The sequence below is a fragment of the Falco cherrug genome, chromosome 6 (genome assembly GCF_023634085.1).
Source record: "Falco cherrug isolate bFalChe1 chromosome 6, bFalChe1.pri, whole genome shotgun sequence".
NCBI classification, from domain to species: Eukaryota; Metazoa; Chordata; class Aves; order Falconiformes; family Falconidae; genus Falco; species Falco cherrug.
The window spans coordinates 45,242,501-45,265,548 of NC_073702.1; the positions used below are offsets into that span (position 1 = coordinate 45,242,501).

The 23,048-nt window shown below is 44.3% G+C and overlaps 2 protein-coding genes across 3 annotated transcripts in view; one reads left to right on the top strand and one right to left on the bottom strand.

Moving 5' to 3' along the window:
* Positions 1 to 41: 41 nt before the first annotated feature.
* Positions 42 to 9,125, bottom strand: NUP43 (nucleoporin 43). The gene is made up of 8 exons (XM_055713086.1): positions 8,964 to 9,125; positions 8,448 to 8,570; positions 8,142 to 8,219; positions 7,064 to 7,241; positions 4,610 to 4,745; positions 3,549 to 3,700; positions 2,278 to 2,400; positions 42 to 1,108 (listed from the first exon to the last, which is right to left on the bottom strand). The coding sequence occupies exons 1-8, from the start codon at positions 9,081 to 9,083 to the stop codon at positions 894 to 896; spliced, it is 1,125 nt and encodes a 374-aa protein (XP_055569061.1). The 5' UTR covers positions 9,084 to 9,125; the 3' UTR covers positions 42 to 893.
* Positions 9,126 to 15,336: 6,211 nt separating this feature from the next.
* Positions 15,337 to 23,048, top strand: part of PCMT1 (protein-L-isoaspartate (D-aspartate) O-methyltransferase) — a 36,101-nt gene continuing 28,389 nt past the window's right edge. The window contains exon 1 of one of the 2 annotated variants that reach the window (XM_055713089.1): positions 15,337 to 15,606. In XM_055713089.1, the coding sequence (XP_055569064.1) occupies positions 15,342 to 15,606 (265 nt within the window). In that variant the 5' untranslated portion in view covers positions 15,337 to 15,341. The remainder of the gene's footprint in view (positions 15,607 to 23,048) is intronic. The other variant, XM_055713090.1, reaches the window with a different exon arrangement.

Genomic DNA, 23,048 nt, shown 5'->3' on the forward strand with positions numbered 1-23,048 from the left:
AAGTACATCTGCTAGAACTAATTTAATAAGTCAGACTGGTATTCTTGTGCAAAACGTTTTATTAAAGAGAGAAAGGGTTCTCTGCAACAGAAGGCAGGTAGAACACTAACCAAAAAATAGAATTTCAGAAAGATTGCAACCGACCAGCTGTGAGATTTTGTCTCATGTTTAGAAAGTCTTATTCTCAAACCTGAAAACACAGCCAACACATCTGTCAATTACAACCTCTTAACTATAAAGAAGACTTATCTGTGAGTTACTGGCACATTATCAAGATAGAGTTTTAACATGCAGCATCCATGATGAAGCTGTAAATGATCTAAAATAATGTTACTAAAATGCTAAGATTCCTTCAGAACCTTTCACATTTCAAAGTTTTAACACTTCTTTCCAGTTCTCATGAACTAACATAAAAAGTTCTGTTCCCCTAGATACATAAAAAACCCTCAGCTTAAAAAAAACCCCCATCTCTCTCAGGTGACATAAAAAGAATTTCAAAGAACCCCCATAGTTTGGCCTTAGAATTAATATTTGAAAAATATCTTTACAGGGCAGGGGATAAAATCAAGGTGTTAGTTTTTCTTCACTGTTTATACACATTTGTATTATGGACATAATTTTACAGCAAATATCTTGCTCTAGCAACTACTTTCCCGCTTGCAAAAACCCAACAGGCACCAAGGAAGAAATGAGTTACCTATGCTGGACCATCAGTAACAAGTGACAGCTGTCAAAAATCTGAGGTACCTTACATTTCTTCTGCAGTACTAGACCCAAGCTGTAGGCCCTTCCCCTGCATGCTGATGAAAGACTGATGATTATCGTTAAGAATGAACCTGACACTTCCCAGTAGTTCAACATGATCAGTACTTCAAAGGCATACTGCAGTTGTTTCATGCAAAAAGTTGTCTGTTCACATAAATAGCCTCTGCATCAGTACCATATACTAGGCACGGTCCTAGAATATCTAAACTATTCACAGACAGAGTCTGATTTGGAATTAAGTTGGTGATTTCCATGCGGTCTTTGGTAGGATCGTTGCTTAGCCAGGCACTTACTACAGACTGGTTAATGATATTGTGGGAAAAACAGGTAGCACTTCTTCCTCCTGAAAGTAGAGGGAAATAAGTTCCAATTTAGTTTATGTATTCTCAGAATTTGGAGAAGCATAGTAGGTATGGGACAGACATAATGGAAATACCATTTTATATTTACGTCACTTTTCAGATTAGTTAACAGATGTTGTCATCTCTCTGGTAAACAAAGGGAAAAAATAGCTTTAAAAAAATCAAATACTTGATTACAGAAACCTGCCATCAGCTCTGTCCTCAGTTAAAACAAATAGGTCAGAGCAGTTAGGAACTCATCTGGCTGAACAAACAACATGAGTATCTACAAGTTTTACTAGCCACAGATTAAAGCAAGAACAGACCCAAGAACAAAAGTCCATTTATATAGTGTCTTGCTATATTTGGGGCATCAGCTTTGCTTTAGTAACACTTATTCCTCACCGTCCCTGAGAACTATCATTCAGCATAAAACTGGCTGAAGCAGTGCTAAAGGGTTTGAATCTAATATACCTGAAAACACGCAGAGTGCAAATTGAATCAGTTATCCTATAGTATTCAAAGCTCAGTTCTATATAGGGAAACAAACTTAGAGGCCAAAGGCAGCAGGTGACATCTGAACGTTTCCCTACGGTTTACCATCTGAAGTAGCAAACAATTAAGCAGTCTCTGGGACCAGAATGTAAAAATAATTGTTTAAGTCAGTATCATATCTTCAATTAAAATCCTGCCACGATAAAGGGATCCAGTTTCATTCATTGAAAGTTCCAATTATGACCTTGAATAGTAAATTCCTAATTCCACTATCCTATCAATGTATCAATTATTTTGGTATTAGAACATTTTTTTATATCTCACTCAGACAGTAATGTTTAACTTAGGCTGCCTTCATGTCTTTTCTATATACAGATTATAATTAAATGAATACAGTCCATCTTTGAAATACTAGATGTGCCCCTTCACATGTTGAACAGAATACAGCAGATTAAAAAACAAAAACCAAACCCAGAGCACAAAACCCCTCACACAACTGTTAGCCTTATAAGTAGTTTTGCTGAAGTGCCTATCAGGGCTTGCTTTCTTAGAAAATGTATCAGCTTTTAATTTTCTGTATTAGGATTGTGTTATTAATTGGGTCATGTAAGAACATAGACTTTAATTATGTTGCCAACTGACAAGTTCAGTGCAGATTAACTTCAAACATCCTTACCTTGATGAAGAAAAGACGGTTTTTCAGATACATCTGTGGAAGTATCCCAGTGCCAAAGAGATCCATCTTCAGAACATGTAAATAAGTGATCAGGGTTGGAGGGATGGAAGTGGACTTCCCACACTGAAAGCATCAAACCAAAAGCAAATCAAGCAAAACCACTTCAGAACAAGTATTAAGTACTTTGCTTAGTGCACTTTGGCTAGTATGATGTGGACATCCACTTAGAACAGGGGTCCTCAAACTATGGCCTGCAGGCCAGATACAGCCACCCAGTGTCCTCAATCCAGCCCCCGGTATTACAGACAGCCCCCCACCAGGGGTTGGGGGGGTTGGAACCAAGCAGCCACAGATGACTGCCAGCCACTTCATCTGCACGCCAGCCCCCTGTTTAAGAAGTTTGAGGACCCCCAACTTAGATGAACCCAGGCCCCCACCAAGACCTTCCATTCTGAAGCATGGGTGGGTAGGAGACCTAAAACCCCATCTTTAATTATTTATCACAGTTTTCCCTCAGGGGTGGGGGGTGAGGGCAGGGAAGAGACTGTTTTGTTGCATTTTAATTACTGTAAAAATTGTTGAAGATTAAAATCTTAATCAGATATTCTGAATACCTTCTCATGCCATCTTCCCTACTATTAAGTTTAAATCTGCATACAGCATGCATTCCTTCCCAATGCACACATTATTATTTTGTGTCTAAATACCACAACTGTGGAAGATATTTAAGCAAGTAAAACTTAACATTTTTTACTCCTTAAATATAATTGTGGCATCAGTCAAGAAATTTTCAGCACAAAATGAATTGCTGTCTTGTTCATACAAGGTTACCAAGAAAGTAAGCTGTTTCAGCATGGTGAAGGCACAAAATGGATCTGTACTATCTTCAGTTTCCCCTCCTTCGTCATGTTTTCAAATTTTTCAGTAACTGCATTCTTGCTTTACTATACCTGCATACCACAGCATCAATTTCTATGACAATTTATATACCTACCCTTCTAGAAAAAAAGAGCCATTCCGATTAAATACCTCTAACAATTCATTAAGAACTGCTTACTAGATCTAGTTTTAGTTTAGAGCTGGCTTTTAGATAAGAACAGTCTCATACAGAGAAGGAACAAACTAAAGCCAGCCACACGAAAATGTATAAAGTAGCAACTTTGGAATTGTTTTCTATTGTAGGTACAATACCTGATGTTATTTATTTAACAGAAATTAGCAACTCTTGTAAAATGCCACCTTCTTTTCCCCCTTCCATTTCAGATACTTACTTTCTGCTTCGTGAGCATTTAGCAGGGACACCGGCATAGTACCATGCCTGATGTCCCATACACTCAGCATCCCATCCTGGCCCCCTGTGGCCACAATATGCTGCTGACTGGGATGCCTGTCCACACAGTGTAGTGGAACTCTGTCACCTGTCCTGCAAAGGAGAAGGAAAAAAACCACCAGAACAAAATCTCAACCCAAACATTAATTCTTTATTCAGCTTCTATTTTCTCCTTAATCCCTAGGAGCACTGATGAACAAGTTAACGGTATTGACAGCAGCTTCAATTCCCATAGCATCTGGTCACACTACAGCCTGAAGGCACATGACATCTACTGGAAATTAGAGGTACAGCACTAACGTGCAGCTACAACTGCATGAGCATCAGGTTCTGTGCCCTGTGGTACACAGGCATCTACATGGTCTCTGACAGCTTTACAGGAGTGAGAAAACCTCGCATACAGATTAAGTATACCCACAATAATAAGGTTACTCTGAAATTCGTTTTATAGCTAGTTTCAACATATACTAAGAGTTACACAGGGAGACTGGGCACTAGCAAAACCAGGTACCTAAACCACAACCTATTAACAGCAATGGAAATTTCACAGATGACAACAGGATTTGAGTCTAGCTCTGTTTTCTCTCAGTACCTTACAAAGCACAAAGTTATCATTCAAATAAGTTTCAAATGCCAGAAACTATATTAGGCCTGTGGAAAAAAATCCAGTTGTAAAGTATATGTAATTAGAGAAATAGAAAGAGTTTAGAGTGTTACTTTTTTCCCCCCCTTAAAAATGAGCAAGTGTACAGAGGTGCAATAGTCCTTTAAGATTTAAATCACGAAACAGACTACCTAAATACAATGCTCAGCCACAATAGTAATTCAGCCATTAAGCAGTCTGCTTTTGATTTAAATACCAGAAAAGTTAATTTTTTTTTTTCCCAAAAACTCAGTAACCTTCTTGACAGTGGGATAAGTATCAGGAAAGATTTAAATCAGATTACATGAAAATAGCATGTTTCTCCATAAATATGTAAAAAACAAATAATGAAGACTTACAAAGAAAATATATGAGATGGCTCATTTTTTTGCTGTCTGAGGTCCCATATTTTTAACTGTCCAATTGAATTTACTGTCAAGATCTCAGTTGTGCGAAGGAAAGTCACTGCATGGAGTGTACTGCTGTCTGCATTGTCTGCAAGAGATGAAGAAAGCAGTTAGGTGAACTCAAGGAATGCTTCTCCATTTAATTATGACAAAATAACTTCTTCCAGAAAGCAGCACACAGCTGCTGAAACATTGTTACAACCTCTGCATTTTCAGGCACAGAGACAGACCAGTGTTAAGGGTACCCTGCGAAAAAGGAGCCCTTGCTTCCTGTATCAAACACTATTGAGACAAATCCATAAGCAGCTGTATTTAATTAGCTGCAGTGCTTACAGAACTACTTGTTGATTCTTAACATTTCTTTCTATAGTTCTTAAGAAGAGGAACGAATTTAGTCTAGTCCATGGTTTTCATAAGAGTCTTCCTTATATGCTCTGCATCTACTGACAGGAGGCAAGCTATGGAGCTTTTCATAATGCAGTTGTTCTGAATGTAAGAAACAGTAACTCTGCCTGAGAATGTTAAGCAGCTGTATACAGAAGCATTTAATTCACCCACTTAAGACCTTTTCCAAGAACTGTGAATGTGATATCCATTCCTGTCCCTAAACCCAAACCAGAATTATGCTATGCTTGTTAATCTTAGTAACTAAATGGCAAAGCTCTTTTCTCAGGTCCTTTTCTCTGCTGCTTCTTTTGGTTACAGTAACTTACTATGTCAAACACTTCACAGCATTGAGGTGAAACTTCTGAGGCTTTAGGAGAGAACAGACAAGATTCTTATATTTTCATTCTGTTATTATACATAAACTTTTCATCTTGATTATGATGGGGTAACATTGCTAAGTCTACTTTTACCTCAAGTGATTTAAAATTCTTTGTGTAAGCCTATACTGAAAATATAGGTGATTTTTTGCTGCATAAGATGAAAACCTTTTCTTATATTGAGACAGCCAAGTTACATTGATGCCTGGTTACAGCTGCTTAAATTAGTTTTCTTTTCTGCCTGCTGTTTCAGTAAAAGCCAAGAGGAAGAAAAAAAAACACACCAAAACACCTTTAAAAAGAAATCTTAGATTTCTGAACACTGAAGTTCTAAAGGGTTTAAAATCTTGTGACAGAATAACAGCAAGTGATTTAGCAGTAATACATATTTATGGCTCAAAATGATTTTTACATCATCTCTAACTCTGGAGGTTTTTTTCCTACCATGATTGACTATAAGCATATTGACTTAATATTATACTCCTAAATCCATTAAACAATAACAAAAAGACAAGGTACTTGACAAATATTTCATGAAGTAGAAGAATTCTGTCTTCATGTTAAAACATATTGAAGGTTCAGCTCAGCACCTAGAAAATCTCAAGAAGTCATTGAATTGGGAACCAGTACAAAGGATTGCTTACGCTACAGAACTCCATCCTGAAGAATTTGAAAGCATCTTCAAGATGCTCACTCTCCCCTCTCCAACTTTTACTGCAAAAAAATCTCTAGTCAATAAGTTTGTGCTAGTCCCTTCCACATAAGTCCAGGTAAGCTTCACTTACCAGGTCATAGGTATGACTGACTTGCGGACCATTCCTATTTTAACATTTCCCTTCCTATTTCCAAAAGGGCAGTTCTCAATTAATTCACATGTGATTTATTCAGTGTTTACATGCCAGCAAATCTCAGCGCTGTCTTACTGCAGCATGACACTGGCTGATGTTACCACTACAAAGCAAACGTTTTCACATAGTACTATCTAAGTTAGTGAGCACTAAGAAAAATAACAATTTGCATCCTGCACATCATTAAATCTGTATGTAAGCACCTAAGCAATTGCCCAGAGAAAAAGAGGGGGCTTTTTTGTGGACATCTGTTTCTTGTAAGCCAAAGCATTCTTTGTATTAAACTTGTACCAGAACAGCAACAAAAATTTTAAAATAAAAATAATCCTTTTAATTAATGTTCTAACCTCTCAAAAGGGATATTTTTGTGCATGTGCTAATAAAATGTGCCTCATGCCCTGCAACCTTTTTTTTTTAAAGCACAGAAAGGTTTCCTACAGAAATTCTCAAGGAGATTCAGTAAAGGGCTGTATGCAGTTAATAGGATTTATCTTGTGTGTGTATATACAGCCATACACACACGAGTACCCCCTCTAGAAATCCCAGAGCACTTCCTTCCTTAATTGGCTTATCACTGTGTGAACTCCCTCATCCACTGAAGGAAAGATTTTGCTTGAGGAGAAGCAGAGGTGCTACATCATACTCAAGTTTCAGTAAGAAAGTCCTGGTTTAATAATGCCACTATCAAACATGGTGTTACTGTCTTAAGTTATTTCTGCTTTTAAGTTTCATTTCCAACAGATGCTACAAACTTGTATTCTACTTCCATGAACTTGAACAGTTAATTGACATACCTATAGTTCGTACTGCGTTCTTTTGATCAGCTCTGAAGAGATTTATTCTACCATCTTCTCCAACAGTGACAATTTCTGGGTTGTTGCAGATGACTCCGGTACATGCTGCTCCACCACAAGATGTGTTTTGATCCACATGATAATGGGCTTTCTCCCACTGATGGTTGGCAGATAAAGTCTAAGTAGTAACCAGACATGAAATTCTGCTGTTAAATAACGATCCCGATAGACCAAAGCTTCCAGAATACTCACAAAACCAGAAAAAAAAGCTCCAGGAAAGCCACGCTACCTCACAGGAATGAGAATCTTCTATACAAGAAAGAATCAGAGATCTAAATTTTCCTCAGCTCTTGAGCACACAACCCTTAAATGAAACGTTGACTATTTCATCTCTGAACCACCTTTCTTGTATGTGCTAGAAATCAAAGAACAAATTTTTTTTATGAATTGTGAAGTGTCCTGGGGAAAGATTGGAGGAATAAGTCTAGTGAAAGGCAAGGGAAAAGAGCTGAGGCCTTTATAAAATATAAGATCAGACTTATATTTTGAATGTGAGGAATTCATTTTAGGTACCGCATCAAACTATTACACAGATATTAGCCTGTCTTGTGTCATTATGACTATATTAAAGTCATTACGCATTTGTTTTCAGTGATTTATAATCAAAGCAGGAGAGTACAGAGTTTACATATCTTCCCTCACATGACACTCATGAGAAGAAATTCAACACGAGTCATTTAGTTCAAGAACGCAAAAACTCTGATAAGGCAGGTACAAGTCCATTAATACCAACTCCCCCAAAACAATCTAAACGGTCAAAGTATGTTTTCAGTGAATAGATTGTTGGGTTACCAGCAGATACCCCAGTCTAGCTGGCTCTGGAATCTAGTTTATGTAGTACGTGTGCAAAATGCTTTTTTCTTTCCTTGTATGTATAAAGCCAAAGCATTTTGTAATACACTTCAAAAAATTGGTATGCAATGTTTCTTGCTCTAGTAGTTTTGAGAAGTCTTATGCTAAGATCAAAGTGACCTGTATTACACAGAATAGCAGCTTTAAGTCAGTGCAAGTTACTTACTTGGTTATTTTGATGATGATGGAATACAGTTACAGTTCCTGTTGATGAGGCAACCACGATTCTCTCTTGATCCAAAAACTAAAGAGAAATAATAAGCATGCTAGTAGTTGATGTCAGTTCCAAGATGATAATTCTGATTTTAGAGTAACATCTAAGAAACCCAGAAACTGATACTGATTGGTTTTGCCCTTCTCCTTCATAAGGCTTTTTTTTTCAATCATAGTGTTTTCACAGCTTACTATCACTTTACTTCTCCTAAGTGACAAGCCCTTAAAAATATGGATCTCTTCAACACAGCTATTTTACCTGCATGTCCATAACATCACCATCGTGCCTGATGTCACACAGCAGCTGAGGTTCTCCTTGATATTCACCATTGAGGCCCACATTTCCAAGGTCTCCAACAGACCAAATAGAGATCCTGTTATCCTGTACGGAAACGACACCACCAGTTTTGCTCAAAAACGCTTGTGAAAGTATCTAACTAGGAGTCAGCCGAGATGTCCCGGCCCTCCCGCTACAGCCAGGGAAGGCTGCAGGCCGCGCACCGCTCCTGAGGGAGCCGCCGCCGGCCGGAGGGAAGCGCTGGCCCGGCGAGGTAACCCTGCCGAGCGGCGGGGCGGCCCCTCCGCTTCCTTAGGGACGCGGGCAAGGCACAGCCAGGGGAAGGCCGGGCCGGGCGGCGCTGGCGGCAAGCTCCGGCCCCGCTCTCCCACGCGAAGCGGCGGAGGCTGAGGGGGCCGAGCGGCGAGGGGTGCAGCCGCCAGTCCCGCGCCCCGGGGGCAAGGACAGGCCGCGCCCCCGGGCCTGCCCGCCCGCTACCTCGTTGTCCCAGGAGCCGGTGGCGAAGAGCTCGGGCGGCTGGAGCGCAGCGGCGGGCAGGGGCCGCCAGCGCGTCTTGCTGATCTTCTGCGACACGAACTTGGCGCACACCTCCTCCATGGCCGCCCCCGCCGCGCGCCGGCTCCCGCCCGCCGCGCCACGCGCCTGCTGATTGGCTGCGGCGCGACGGCGAGCGCGGAGGGACAGACCTGGGGCAGGGCGGGGCGGGGCGGGGCGGGGCGCGGGAGCGCGCCCGGGCGGGCCGGGGCCGGTCATGGCGGGGGAGCGGCGCAGCGGGCCGCACGGCCCGGCTCGGCCATATGTAGCAGCCGCACGGCGCCAGCTGCCGGCGTTTACCGAGACGGACTGACCGGGCGCGGCCCGTCCCGGCCATTCACTAACCGGCAACTGGGGGTCGCGGGCGCCCTGGGATGGCGGCGCGCCGCCCTGCAGGGTCCGGGGGGGGCGGGCGGGCGTAGCAGGGGGGCCCGGCCCGGCCAGCTCGGGCCTCCAGCCGGGCACCGGGCCGCCACACCACGGAACGGAAGAACTGGCGAAGTGCCCGTGCGCTAGCGTGCCCACCTGTCTGCGGGGCTGGGCCGCATTCCCCAGAACATGTGTGCCATCTCTGCAAGGTCGCCAGTTATTTTCTCAAAATCGGTGGGTTTACAGCAACGAAGCATCTCCAGTCTAGCTTTGCTTTTCATCAGTGTCCTCCCTCTGTCAGACTCCTGCTGTACTGAAAGAAGTACAGCAATAATTATAATTTTTTTTGGTCCCAGATACCTTGTTAAATCAAACACGAGCGCAGGCTACTTTATCGTATTTCACTTGAGACCTAAAGGGCTGTGCCATAAAAGTTCACAGGTTGGCTGTAAAGCGAGCTAAAGGCTGACACAGCTGTGCTGCCATTGCGGAAGGTGGGACTACGTCCAGTCGCTACAGTGCAGTACGGCAATTGCTCACAAGCACCTTCCTACTTTTACAACTGATTTTCAGCTGCATTCTTTTTCAAAGCTGCTGCTGCCAGCTCTCTGAAGTTCTGTCGGGTGGACTTAACAACATTAGCAGCAGTGGCTCGGTCAAACTTTCACCTCTGTTACTGCAGTTTGCCTGCTAAAGCCATCTGTCAGATTTTTTCTGTACAGCATTCTTGAGTTCCTCATCGAGTCCGCTATGCTGTTTGTAATCCTTCATATGTGATACCAAATCAGTGATATTTTGTATGCTTTATGCATAATTTGAACTTAAATTGAGGAACATTTTTTTTTCTTCCTAATTATGTACAGCAGAATCCAACAGTGAACCTATTCAAAAAGCTGGATGCGATTGTAGTTTACCACACTGCAAGCCTTAAAGCAGCTTTGTTGCATGCTGCAGTAGCATTATCATTCTACAGTAGCCAATACCTCCGGCACTCTGCATTAAGCTGCTAACAGCAGTCCTGCAAGTCACTGTCAACTGCAAAGGTATTTTCAGCTAATTTTCATAAAACTTGCGAGGGAGGTCAATAGGCAGCCTCAGAATACAGCTACAGAACAGATCGCTCGAAGTGGAAGAGATAACACTTTAGGCTTATTGAAATGTTTTATTAGGCAAATATTTTTCTTGGTTACTTTGTGATTTCTGTGTGTATTTTTTATCTTGTGTTCTTGGACAATTTCTTTCTTTGCTCAGGATTGCTTGTTCAAAAGCATTTGGGAAGTATTAAGGGGAGTAGTTTGGACATAGAAGTTTATTTTCATTAAGAGGGAAAGAATATTTTTTCCCTGTCTAACAGTTTTTTTGAGAAAATGTTGGCAGCATGTTATGTGATGAAGGTGAGAGCTGCAATGAATTTAGGGCTGCTCTGTAAACCTTTAAATACATTATCTGTGTTTGATCACTGTGAAAGATGTGTACTGTGTTAGTATGTTGTTTCAGTGTAATAGCAGATTTAAATCAACAAAGAAAAGGAGGAAACAAACACCAGGAGAAAATACACCTCATCAAATATTTCTAAGGTTGTCAAAAAGGACGTTTAGTTTAGATGAAGCTGACTCTGGGCATTGAGTCCAAACGTATTAGCTGAGACAACAAGGAGCATCTATGGATTATCCTTAAATGCAGCTAAAGCTAGGAGTGTGAGTGAAAGGGAAGAAAACTGAAAGCATGCCTGTCTCTCAGCCAGAGGTTAGGGGGCCTGGGAATGAAGCCACTTGCTAGATCAGTGGATGTACTAGGGCAGGACAAAGCTAATTCTAAACTCTATTTGCTTATAATCTGCTTTCTCCCAATTATTATTCAACAATATTTTAATAAAGTTATTTGGAGATGCCAAAATATTATTTACTGCTGTCATAACTCCTGGAGTTGTGGCCAGTTCAATCTCTTGAACGAGCGTAGTCGCTATGCAGGGTACTGCAGAGCAGATATAAGAGCTGAGTGCCAAGGCCCTGAGCGCATTCATAAGTCCTACCTGCCCTTACATGGGGCTCCCACTCCTGGTACCGTAGAAGGGCCTGTGCCCAGCCAAACCCCTGACTGGTGCCTAACTTGTCACGTTGCTTTTGCTTGATGGCAAAACCATTACCGTCCCCAGCCCTGCTCTGCTTGCCTCGCTTGGACACCGTAGGGTGGTGTCCTGCTGTATGGCATTGTCATCCCTGGCTCCAGTCTCACCTTCCCTCACAGAGGGGTCCCAGTCCTGCTGCTCCCTAATGTCACTGATGTGCCTGGGTCCTTTTCACCTCCTCTTTGAGTGCAGGGCTGAGGAAAGAGAGGTGATGAGTTCAAATAATGTAAATGTCTGAAATGGAAATACAGAATGAAGGTACACACCAAACTGGCTTGAGGTTACAGGAAAAGAGATGCGATGAAGGAGAGTGATTAAGTTAAAACCAGAATGGAGGCAGGGAGAGGAGTTAGTGTAGGTGTAGAAGCCAATTAGTGTGGGGTTTGGGACACAACTGCGGAAATGTTCAGCAGGAACATTTCACAAGGAGATTTCTGCTTGTGGTATGTATATGCAGAAGCAGATGGGATCAGACAGTGATGAGCAACTTTTCATATGCTTTTTAAATTCAAATAATTTAAAACATCTAATGGGTTCATGAGGTGGGAGGGAAGGGACAAAACAGAAATAGTAGCATGGAGGGGGTTATATATAAATGTGTGTAAGCACAGCCAAGGCATTGAGATACGGGTAAATGTGCAGAAAAGGAGAGAGATCAAACGTGCTAACAATTAGTGGATCTCCATGTTGGAACAATCAAGTGATGGCCCACTCTGGCTGCTGGCATTCCTGTACCTCTTCCCTAATGGGGCTGTCCATGCATCAGCGCCCTGAAGGGTCTAGGGAGATGGCTGTACCTGCTAAAGGTGGAGGTGCCTGCAACTGACAGCAGGCATCCAGGGACTAAGGTGCTTACGCTGGTTTGGACAAGTGAGGGGGAAGAGGATACAGGGATGCTGAGTGTCGGAGCAGATGGAGAGGTTCCACGTGAATGCTGATGGCCAGAAAACATTTTTTTAATTTCTGCTTGTCTTTTACTCTGTTGTAGCATGTTTATGTTGCTTTTAGTTGTATCTGAATGGATATGCTCTTAATAAGTTTAAAAAATGGGATTATGGAGTAGAAAGAGCTAGAGACCCTCACATCTGTTTACTGCACAGATGGGTACAACCTGCCACAACTGGTGCATATTAGTTTCTCAGGGCCCTCTGAGGCAACTTGGCTTGTCTTAAAGCTCATGGAAGCCTGCGAAGCCAAGTGCTGTTTCCTTCACACATGCCTGGTACCCATCCAAGACACCCGGGATATCGCTTAGGAAAGCTCACACTTACATTGTTGTCATTCTCTGAATAGCCATGCCAGGAATGTAGCCAAGAGATGGCCAATAGGTACAATCAGTCTGAAAGCACCTGGGCACGTCTGCAAGTTCCTAGGAGACAAAGATGGGCTCTTTCTCTGTGTGCTGTGACAAACTTAACCCTAATTGAAGCTGCTCCTGGTAAGCAGCGTCAGTTTGTATGTAAATGGTTTCTCTTGTGACTCTGGTCTCCCAAGGAGCTTAGTATCCTTGGAATGCTTTTAAACATGGGCCAGCTAGTTTCTTGCCAACAACCTCTCTATGTGAAAGCAATGCAGTTTGCTTGCATCTGACAACAGAAAAATGTCTTTTGCATTTAAAACAATGAAGTACTTTTGTGTGTATATTTTTACAATGTCTGTCTGTTCTCTGTACTTGCTGCCCTTTGGAAATTCCTCTAACTCCATGGCTTCTTTCCTTCTTTCCCAGCCCACTGGATGTAACAGGGAGACCTTTTATATTCTGGGGCAGGCTAGGAGCCTCTGACGGACTGCAGAGCAGTTGCCAGATCATGCTTAGGAGAAGTTAGATGAGGAATACAAAATGAAGCAGTGGATCTGTCACCAGGATTAAAAGAACCAGATGGGAAAGGTCTGGGAAGTCTATGGATGGGACTGGGTATATGCATTGGGCAGCTGCCAGATTTGCCCTGGACTGACTGCTAGCCAGAAAAGCAGATTCCCAGCTTCACTTCATTTTCTTCACCTGAAGCAGCAATGAAGGGATGGAGTGTATGTGTTGTGTGGAGCTGGAACAGGCTCATCTGTGCCAGGGTGGGTTCTGGCACAGAAGACAATGTTATCTGTGTCTCCCACGGTGGTATGTTAGGCTGCGTGTATCTTTGTATCAGGAATGCTTTTAAGAATATAGTATTTGAAATTATATGTGCTGGATGATACCTGTTTTTCTCTAAGGTGTATACAATGTACTGTTGATAGGGCCTACCTATGCGTAGTTACGTACCTCTGTTCTCATGTTTCCAAAGCAAAGAACCGAGAACCGTGCTGTCTGGTACCGAGACGATGCCCAGCCTATGCGATTGCCCTTGGTTAGGAGCGGAAGGGCTGTGGAACTGCGGTGCGGGGCGTGCGGCAGCTCCTACACAGGGACCAGGAGGGGGCACAAATGCAAAACTGACTGCACTGGCGGCAGGTACCCCGAAAGGAGCTGCAACAACGGAATTAGCTTTCCCTTAAAAGCAATAGAAACACATACAAATAACCGGTGGTAAATTCATATGGGTGGCAAAATTAATTATTAAGGAGTTTAGGAGTCCCCAGGAATCCAACGTGACCGTAGGGAATGCATTCTGTGGTTTTCGGCACTGTGCTACCGGCTGCGGGAGGAACCGGCGGTGCTAGGCTTCCCTTAAGATTCCTACTTCATCGCGTGCCTACGCTGGCACAGAGTGAAGGCCACATCGGAAGCACCAGTCTGGCATTTATGAAATTCCGAGCTACTGATTTTGTGACCAGGTCACCTTTTAAAAGGAATTCTAGTTTGTAACTTTCTCCGACAACAGCATCGCACTAGTAGATCGCACCCTGGCAGCGTTTAGCCATACACACAGGTGCCAGCTCTCACGACCTTGCATCCCTCCCTGTCTTTTGTGTTGCGTTCGGTCACACCACCCCCGCCCCCGGCAGCCCCCCCCCCCTCCCCCCGCCTCCCCGCCGTCACCGCCGCCTCGGGGGCAGCTACCGCGCCGCCAGGGCAAGGGGCGGAGGGCCGCCCGCGCCAGCTGGCCAATGGCAGCCTCCAACACGTAGGCCTGGCCCGCGCGGGCTGGGCGCCGCCAATAGGCGCGCCCCATGCAAAACACCGCGCCGCGGGACGGCGGTAATTGGCTCCGTCGCAAGGGCGGCGGGGCGCGCGCGCTGGGCCGCTGCGAGGGTCTGGCGGCGCCGCCGCCGTAAGCGGCAGGCCTGGGCCGGCGACCGCCGTCCTCACCGGCGCCCTGCCTGGGTACACGGCGTGTGCCGGCACATCGTACGGGAGCGGCCAAAGCCGTGGCGGGGGAATACCGACGTGCCGTTTCGCTAGCTCATTCATTAACGCAGCTCCTAAGCTCACAAACGCGCGCCCACAGGCCCGGCCTGTCCCGCCGCCCTGCCCGTGCGATCAGACCCGCGAACGGGGCGCTGCGGCGGAGCCCGCCTGACTGGCGCCGCGGGCTGCGGCCGTGGGGAGGGGCGGGCTCAGGCCCCCGTCCAGGGCGGGAGAGTGCTACCGGCACCGGGGCTTGGGGCAGGCAGCAAGCACGCCCCTGCGTGACCGGGCACTCGCGGTGGTACCGCGGCCCCGCGCGGACTGCTGGAGCAGGAGAGGGGCGGCCCGGCCTCCCTCTGCCCGCAGCTTCCGCACATCGGCGGGGCGGGAGGGGACCGGCCCCTGACGGGCGGCAGCGGAGCAACCCACGCCCGCCCCCCCTCACGCCCGGAGATGTCCCCACGCGCGGCCCGGGGGCAATGGGCGCGCATGCGCGGGGGCGAGCGCGGGCCGGCGGAGCGGCGGCGGCGGCCGGAGAATGTCGGGCGCGCGGGACGGTGGGCGCGTGGCCCCTCCCCTCGGCGGGCGCGCGGCAGCCGCAGCGGCGGCGGCGGCGGGGGGAGGAGGAGGCGGCGAGGAGGCGGCGCCTGTGTCGGCGCTGGAGGTTGTGTCCTTCCTGGGGAAGCTGCTGTGCGCAGTCGCGGCGCTGAAGGCGGCTCTGTACCTGCTCCGCAGAGTGTGTCTAGCCATGGCCTGGAAGTCGGGAGGCGCCAGCCACTCGGAGCTCATCCACAACCTCCGCAGTGAGTGCGGGGCGGGGGCGCGGGCGGGCGGGGCCCCTCTCGCCTCAGCCGCGGCGGGCCCGTTACCGGCCGCTCGGCCGTACGCACTTCGCGTTCCCGCGGCGCCCGCCCAGCCGCCAACTGTCAAGGAGCAGCGCCGGCGGGGGGAGGAGGCGAAGGCGGCGCCCGGCCGGGGGGTGTGTGTCTGGGTGTCCGTCCGGGTCCCTCCCGGGAGGGCGCGGTGAGCGCCGCCGCCGTCCCGCAGCCGGGCGGAGGGCGGCGGCCGCTGGCGCAGGGCGGGCCCGGGCTGTTGTTGCGGGAGGAGATGCGGCGGGAGGGGCGGCGCCGATGGCGGTCCCGAAGGGGAAGCGCCGTGCTGCGGCCGTGGCTGTTGTCAGCCCGCCGCCACCCCCCTCGGCCCCGTTCCCGCCGCCGCGTCCCTGTCTGCCCGTAACGCTCTTGTGCGAGCCGAGGCGGGGCCGCGGCGGCAGCTCCGCGGGGCCCGTGTCCTCCGCACGCACCGGGCTCGGCGTCCCTCTGGCTTCGCCTGCCCGCCGCTGCCGGGTCAGCGCGGCCGCCGGGCGGCGGGGAGCGGCGCCCCGGGACCCCTCGCGGGGCTGGCGGGGGGACAGCGGTGCCGGCGGGCGCGCAGCGGCCGTCCCCGGGGCTTTCGGGCCCCGGCTGCAGGCGGCGGGAGCTGCCCGGGTGCGGGGACCGCGCTGAAGCGGCCCGGGCCGCGCTTGTCGGGCGGGAGGGGCGCGTGGCGGAGCCCGCGCGTGGGGCCGGGGGGCGCTCGGCGTCGGCCCCGAAGCGGTGGGGGCGCGGGGCGGGGAGCGCGGCTGTCGCGGTTACAGGTTCGTGCTGCCGCCGAGCTTTGCCGTGGCTGCCGGGGACGTGGCGTCCCCTGTCCTTACCGAGGGTTTGTGCTGTCCCCGTGCTGAATGCGGAAGGTGCTGGGCGGGTGCTCCGCGCTTGGTGCTCTTCGGTACAGCCTGAAGCCTGCGGGGTCGTTTGCATGTGATCCAGGCTGAGCGAACGGGGTGATAAGGTAACACCGTCTCTTTTCGGAGCTTCCATTTTTCATAGTAGCCGGGGATTAACCCGTGTTAGATACGTTTTCAGTGTCCTTTTTTTCTGTATTCCTGGTTTTTCCCTTCCTCTCCTCAAGTCCGTGTCCTAGACACAGAAGGTTGTCGGTTTGGAGCCTGTGTTACAGCAGTTGTCTCCTATTTTAGTGATGCTGCAAGGCCGCGGGCAGCTTCACCTGTTTGGCCTCCTGGTTATTTTGAAGATGTAGGAGAATAATGTTTCTTGTTTTCTCTAGTTTGCTTATGTTAGATCCTCTGCTTCTGTGGTCTCCCAGTATTTTCTTATGTTGCTCTTTTGAGAACTCTTCCAACCAGTAGAGCAATATATGCCAAAATGACTTTCAGTTTCATTGTAAAAACTGTTTAACAAATAGATAATAACCTCCAGTTATGAGAGTTGCGGTGCATTTTTTTGTTTTGCAACTGTAACATCTAGAAATACTGTTTTATGGAAATTCTGTTCCCTTACACAGCAGGGAAAAACTTTCACATGTAAAAATGAATGTCAAGCTCCAAAATACATCCAGAAAGTGATTACTGCCAGAATTGTCTATGCCTCTGAGAACCTGAAGGCAAAACTAATTTCTTTGTTGAAGAAAACAATGACAGTCTTTTTCAACACATGGGAACTGTTTAGGGCTTCTCAAATATAATGTTTTTTAGTTTTTTCATAATTATTAATAGTTAGTACACAACAACAGTAGTACAGGAAGAGGAAGGTAAACCAGAAGAGTTTAATACTGTAATGACAAAATATGCAGCGATAATAATTACCTGGAAAATTATGCAATTTTCTCCTCTGTTTTGTATGCTTATGCCAGAGTATTTTAAGGGATGTTAAATAGTGGATTGGAAATAAAATGTTGCGGATGCACAGAGGCTTTTGATCTTGCAGTAAGATTGTGGTGTTGACCTCTGTGGGACTCTAGTGATGGTGTAGGGGGTTTATCAGTGCAGAGCAGTTGCAGGATTAAGACCGTAACTTTTAAGTAAGAAGCTCTATGGGTACGATGATACTTTGTTAAAAACATATCTGAGAGAATTATATATCCCAGCTTTAGAAACAAACTTAAACGTTGGTTACAGAAAGACTAAAATGTTCTAGGGAATTCCTTTTGGGTAGTAAATACTTCGGTATATTTAACTTTTTTCTCCTCTGTAACTAGCTAAGCAGCATAACATTTCTAGCATTTTTATGCTAGAATTAGGAACACAAGGTAGATGAGGTTAATTTGATGTTGTCCGAGTGTTTCTCTTGTGTGTTACTTAGCTACTGAGTGTGTAATTTAGACTTCAAATAAAGGAAAAAAATACAGGTTGTAGTGAGACAGTACGTTTTCTTCAGCAGCAAAGCCTGGCTGAGAGGTTCTTGCTCCTGCCTTTACGCCAGAAGTCTTCTCTTCATTGTGCTTATAGAACTGCTTGTGGTGTAGGCTGTGGTGTCAGACTGGGTAGCTTTCTCATTACTCCCCTTGTGAAACACTAAAATTTAAACTCCTCCATAGCTGTAAGCTCTTGTACTATTATGGTTAGAGAAGCAGTGAACTTCGTTATGGGTATAAGTGGGCTGGGGGGAATGGGAACTTCTTAAACTGGTTTTGTTTCCAAATAAAAACATTAATGGAAGACTCTGTAGGCTGCTTATTTTTTTCCTTTAAAACAGCTGTAAAGAATATTCTTCATTATAAGTTGGTATTGACAGTTACTAATGCTTCTATTTTGTGGCAATGAAGTGCTCCAATTTCATGAAACTATATTAACATATGCTTATTGCTCATTTCACTGTTGCCTTAACTATAGAATTAACTTTTCTTTAATGGTAACGATGCTCCAGTGCTCTCATGTATTTGCATGCAGATTTAGGCAAGTATTCTTTACAAGCCTTATATTTGCTTAAAAGGGACAAACTAATGAAGAAGGGCCAGGAACTCAGAGTATTTTTTTAGTGCGTACTTAGAGACAAGTGATTACAGAACCTTGTGTGACTTCTACTTGTTTTGATTTTTAACTTCTTGTTACATTGTAAACATGTTCTTGCACTGTTAATTTGAAGCATCATAGATGCACAATTTGTGGCATACACAAGATAAACTTGCTTAAAATGCACTCTTCATAACAAAAACACTGTCCTTGAATGTGCTGTTTCTGTGAGGTGTTCAGCTGCTTTGTTTTCCAGTGATTCTTGAAACTACTTCTCATTTAAAAAAAGCCATCTTTTTCTCTGAATGTTCGATTCTTCCAGTGAGCTGTTTAAAAAAATGTTTTTTCACCTTTACAGAGTAGTTATTTCAATCTCTGCTTCTTCCTCACTGAAAAGAATTGAACATGTGCCTTCAAACCTGAGCAAATTTTCCTCTTAAAAATATTTAAATTAAGGTCTTTTAGCAGCTGACACTTCTAGGAACCTGTCTAAATGCAGGTTACTGTAGGGTTAGAAATCATGCTAAACAAATAATTGACTGTGTCTAAATACAAAACTCTTACTGGAGTTTCATTTTGTGGTGAACCTACTGTACAGGGATGCTTAGAAAGCAAGAAAAAAATGAGTAATTGGTGACTTGTTTGCTGTTATCTTGTGTGATGAAAGATATTTGGATTCTAAATCTGCATTTTTTTTTAAATTTTTTTTTTTACTTCTCTGTATCTTCAGTTATCCACTATTCTCTCACCTTGCTATTGGGTCATTTTGATCTCTCTTTCATACTTGGGCTCTTGCCAAGTCCTGTTACTTTACATGCTGACATCTTTCAGCTTTTCTTCCCCACCTGCAGAACTGAAAAATTGGGTTCAATTCACAATCTATCAGTTAATTAAAATTGTTTCCTTATCACACCTCTCTTTCTCACCTCCAGCCAATATGGTGTGCTGCTGTATGATGATCTTTCTTTGCTTATTTGTCTGATCTTGTTGTGCCAATGGTGTTGTAACTACCTATACAGGCTTTTGAATCCACAATTCCAGGTGAAAGGGAAGGTGAATTAACTTGACTGTGGCTAAGTGCTGCATGATGTTGTTAACCATTTGTGGGCTTGTTTCCTGCTACATTCTTTTTCTTTTCCTCATCTAATAAACTTGTATCACAAAAGTTAGCAACTGTAATTTATGAGATACCACAAATTCCATAGAACTTCATGCCTCCCTTGAGACCAGTTTCCTAATTTTTCAGTGTGAATGGTGTTTCAAATCAATATATACTCAAATGTTGTCAGGCTTTGCAAATTCTCTTACTAGAAATACTGAAGATATTTCTCCAAGTGTTTTATTATTTAGAAGTTAAATGGTTAAAAATGACGTTTCATCATGGTGAAGGCTTATCTACAATGAATCTGCACCTTTGTTGCAGGTTTCTCATTGCTGAGGACCAGTCTCTTTGGGAACTGCCATGGATGTGAAGGCACTGAATATGGCATTGCTAAGCCTAAGCTAGGTTGAGCAAGAGCTAAACATTTGGTTTTGGGTGTTTTCCACCCCACCCCCACCATGTCATTTCCTTTGTCTTATCCAAATCTCTTCTACATCTGTCTAATTTTTCTCAAGGAGGAGTAATGTAACTTGGATGAACATGAAGAAGGGAAATAGCAATGGAAAATTAGACCAATACAAACCACTTAACCCAAATGTAATACCTCCACTATACAAGCAGGTACACTGCCTGTTGTGTGTGTTCAATGAACATACTTTCTTTCAATGTTGTATTCAGGCTTCAGTGACTAACCACTGTAACAATGAGCAATGAGCCAGGTAATGAAACAGTTGAAAATGGAACTATTTTTTTAAATTCAAAATTAACATATCCATGATATGTTAGTTTAAGAATAACTAAATTTAAGAAATTTTAGATAATATCTCAGGTGGCATAGAGTTGAAAACTGTGATTCTGTTTTATTGGAGCATAGAGAATTTTTTGTTAGCAAGTAATTAGAATAATTGCCTAAAAGAGTTTTAGTGATTTAAGTATTTTATACTGATTTCCCAATGCAGTGAAATGTTTTGAAGGAATTTCTACACCCTTGACTTTCTAAGAGGCAGGCCTTTAAGTCAAGACAACATCCCAGAAAATAAGAAATACTATCAGAAAGGAAAAATAATTTCAAAAACTTTCATCACGTTTTATCTGTGTCTAAATTATAATTGTGTTCTTAACTGGTGGTTCTTCAAGAAATATGTTGTTGGCTTCCCCCCCCCCCCCCCCCCCCCCCCCTTAATGTTAGACCAAGGTGTCAGTGTAGTGTTAAGCATACCCATTCTTTTCCCCAATAACCCCAAAATTCAGTGCAGCGAAGTCCAAATCCTCAGTCATCCAGGAAGAAGAGAGCATGGTTTTGGCTGTTTATTTGTATCACACCACTTTATAATCAGTCATTTTAATTTAAAAATGTTTAGTTCTTTTGACTGATTGAAGATACTCTCCCCCCCTCCCCCCCGTTTTAATGGAATAATGCTACCTATTTTTTTTTTTTTTCCTGGTAGCAATCCATAATAAAATGGCAGTAATTTTGCAAATCTGTCCCTTATAAGGTGATTACCATTGCTTGTGGGCATGTTAAAAAGGGGGAATCTCATGTGTTTTGGTTTCAATATAACTCTTAAGTTTTTCTTTTAATGATACTGTTTCTTTCATCCTGATGCAGTATCAAGGGCTCACTAAGAGCTATTAGTAAGGTTGGAAAGAAATGCATGTTTGTGTTTCGAATGATTATTTCTGTGGATCTAACACCTGAGAGTCGTTTGTTGGTCTTCAGAAAATTTTTTACTTTAAAAAGTATTATCATAAAAAGGTTACAAGGTGAGGTTAATTTTATTAATGTTTTAAATTTTGTTTGACATTTCCAAATTCTGTCAAAAACAGAGGAAACTCACAGTTTGAGACCAGTACATTTTTTGGAATGACATCTCTCCTGGACTAGTTGACTTATGAGTTTATTTCAAGACTTCAGAACCTGACTACTGCAACATTGGACTTGAGCACAAAATAGTTTTAAATGCTGTCACTGTCAAAATATCAAAAGAGATGGTCAGACAAATATAACTTTAGAAATTCTTCCTTATTTTCTGCTGGTATGACAGCTTTCTGTCATTTTGTCCTAAGAGTTGGGGTCATGTTTTGCTGGTCCTCTCATCTTCCTTAGCTTTTGTATAGTACTAGTGCTTGTTTTAATGAAATCGCTTTCATAATAACAGTGTGTCCATGTGGTCTGGCTGCTGGTCTTGACAGCATTGGTTTTTCTGAAAACATAGCAAAGCAGTTGCATGTTACCTGCTCAGTAAGGTGCCCTTCTCTAAAGACCTGCTAAAGCTGTAGAAGTAGTTTTGCCTCAGGCCTTACTGTGAAGAGAGTTCCTTATGTGTCTGTCCTATCCAGCTAAGTTTGCCTTAACCTCTGCAACAGTTTTTGGTTATTTTTAGTTATTACTGATGGCTCTTGCCACTTTGTTTTGAACTCTTCACTTTTGGCATTCCATGTGATTGGTAAGCGAAGCTGAGCCCTCTCAAATGTAGAGGGATTAAGGTGTGCTCAGAGGTCAAGTCCCCCTCATCTGCATGCAGGCTTTGAAGTTTATTGGAAAGTGCAGTTCTGGGTTCTTGGATGCTGAATCCAACCTTAAAGTCACTTTCTTCTTTCATGTACTCCCAAAAGTTTCTTCATTCAGCTGCTGATACAGATTTAGATGAAATCAACGTAACCATTTTGATAAATGTGAGTACATTATGGACAGCTTTTGTGATGAAGATATGTGCTGTAGGACTATGAGCAAAGAGCTAGCATGCCTTTCTCCACCCCCGGCGAAGAAAATGGTTGATACCAACTTTGCAACATTGGCCTACAGTATGAGGGAGCAATACAACTGTGACTAAATATGTCTAAATCGGTTATCTGCAGACTTTCAGATCCATGAAAATTAGTAGAGAGCTCTTATCCATTATACCAAAATGGACAGGTTGTTTTTGAAGGTGATAGTTACTAAATAGGGAAGGCGTACTCCCATAAAGTAGAAGTGAAATTTTAGAGGGTAAATTTGTATTTAACTGAATCCTGAGGCTGTATACTAGTTTGTTGTGTTGAACCTAGCTCTTGGTTCCCATGTGGTTTTACCTTGGCGTGTTCTGAGTAGCATTTGGATGCTAATTATTTTTTTGAATTTTTATTCTATTTTTAATTTCTGCCTCTTTGGGATTTTTGTGGGATTTGAGCATTGTGTTTAATTTCTGGACTCTAAGGTTAGTTCTTATGGATGCTTACTTCCCACAGCCTTTCTGTTGTTGTGTCTCTGAACAACAGAATCTCAACTGATTCCTTCCAGTTAGCTGTATGCAACATTCCCTTTGAATAATGTATTACTATGAACCCAAATCATAGTGGTAACAGACATGCAG

Bases quoted from the DNA above. Each gene is read 5' to 3' on its own strand.
- NUP43 (XM_055713086.1), bottom strand. From the start codon at position 9,083: ATGGAGGAGGTGTGCGCCAAGTTCGTGTCGCAGAAGATCAGCAAGACG. The intron at 4,746-7,063 runs GTATGTCAATTA...CATCTCTTGCAG, and splicing joins GAACGCAGTACGAACTATAG to ACAATGCAGACAGCAGTACA. The intron at 3,701-4,609 runs GTAAGTCTTCAT...TCTCCTTTGCAG, and splicing joins CCATCTCATATATTTTCTTT to GACAGGTGACAGAGTTCCAC.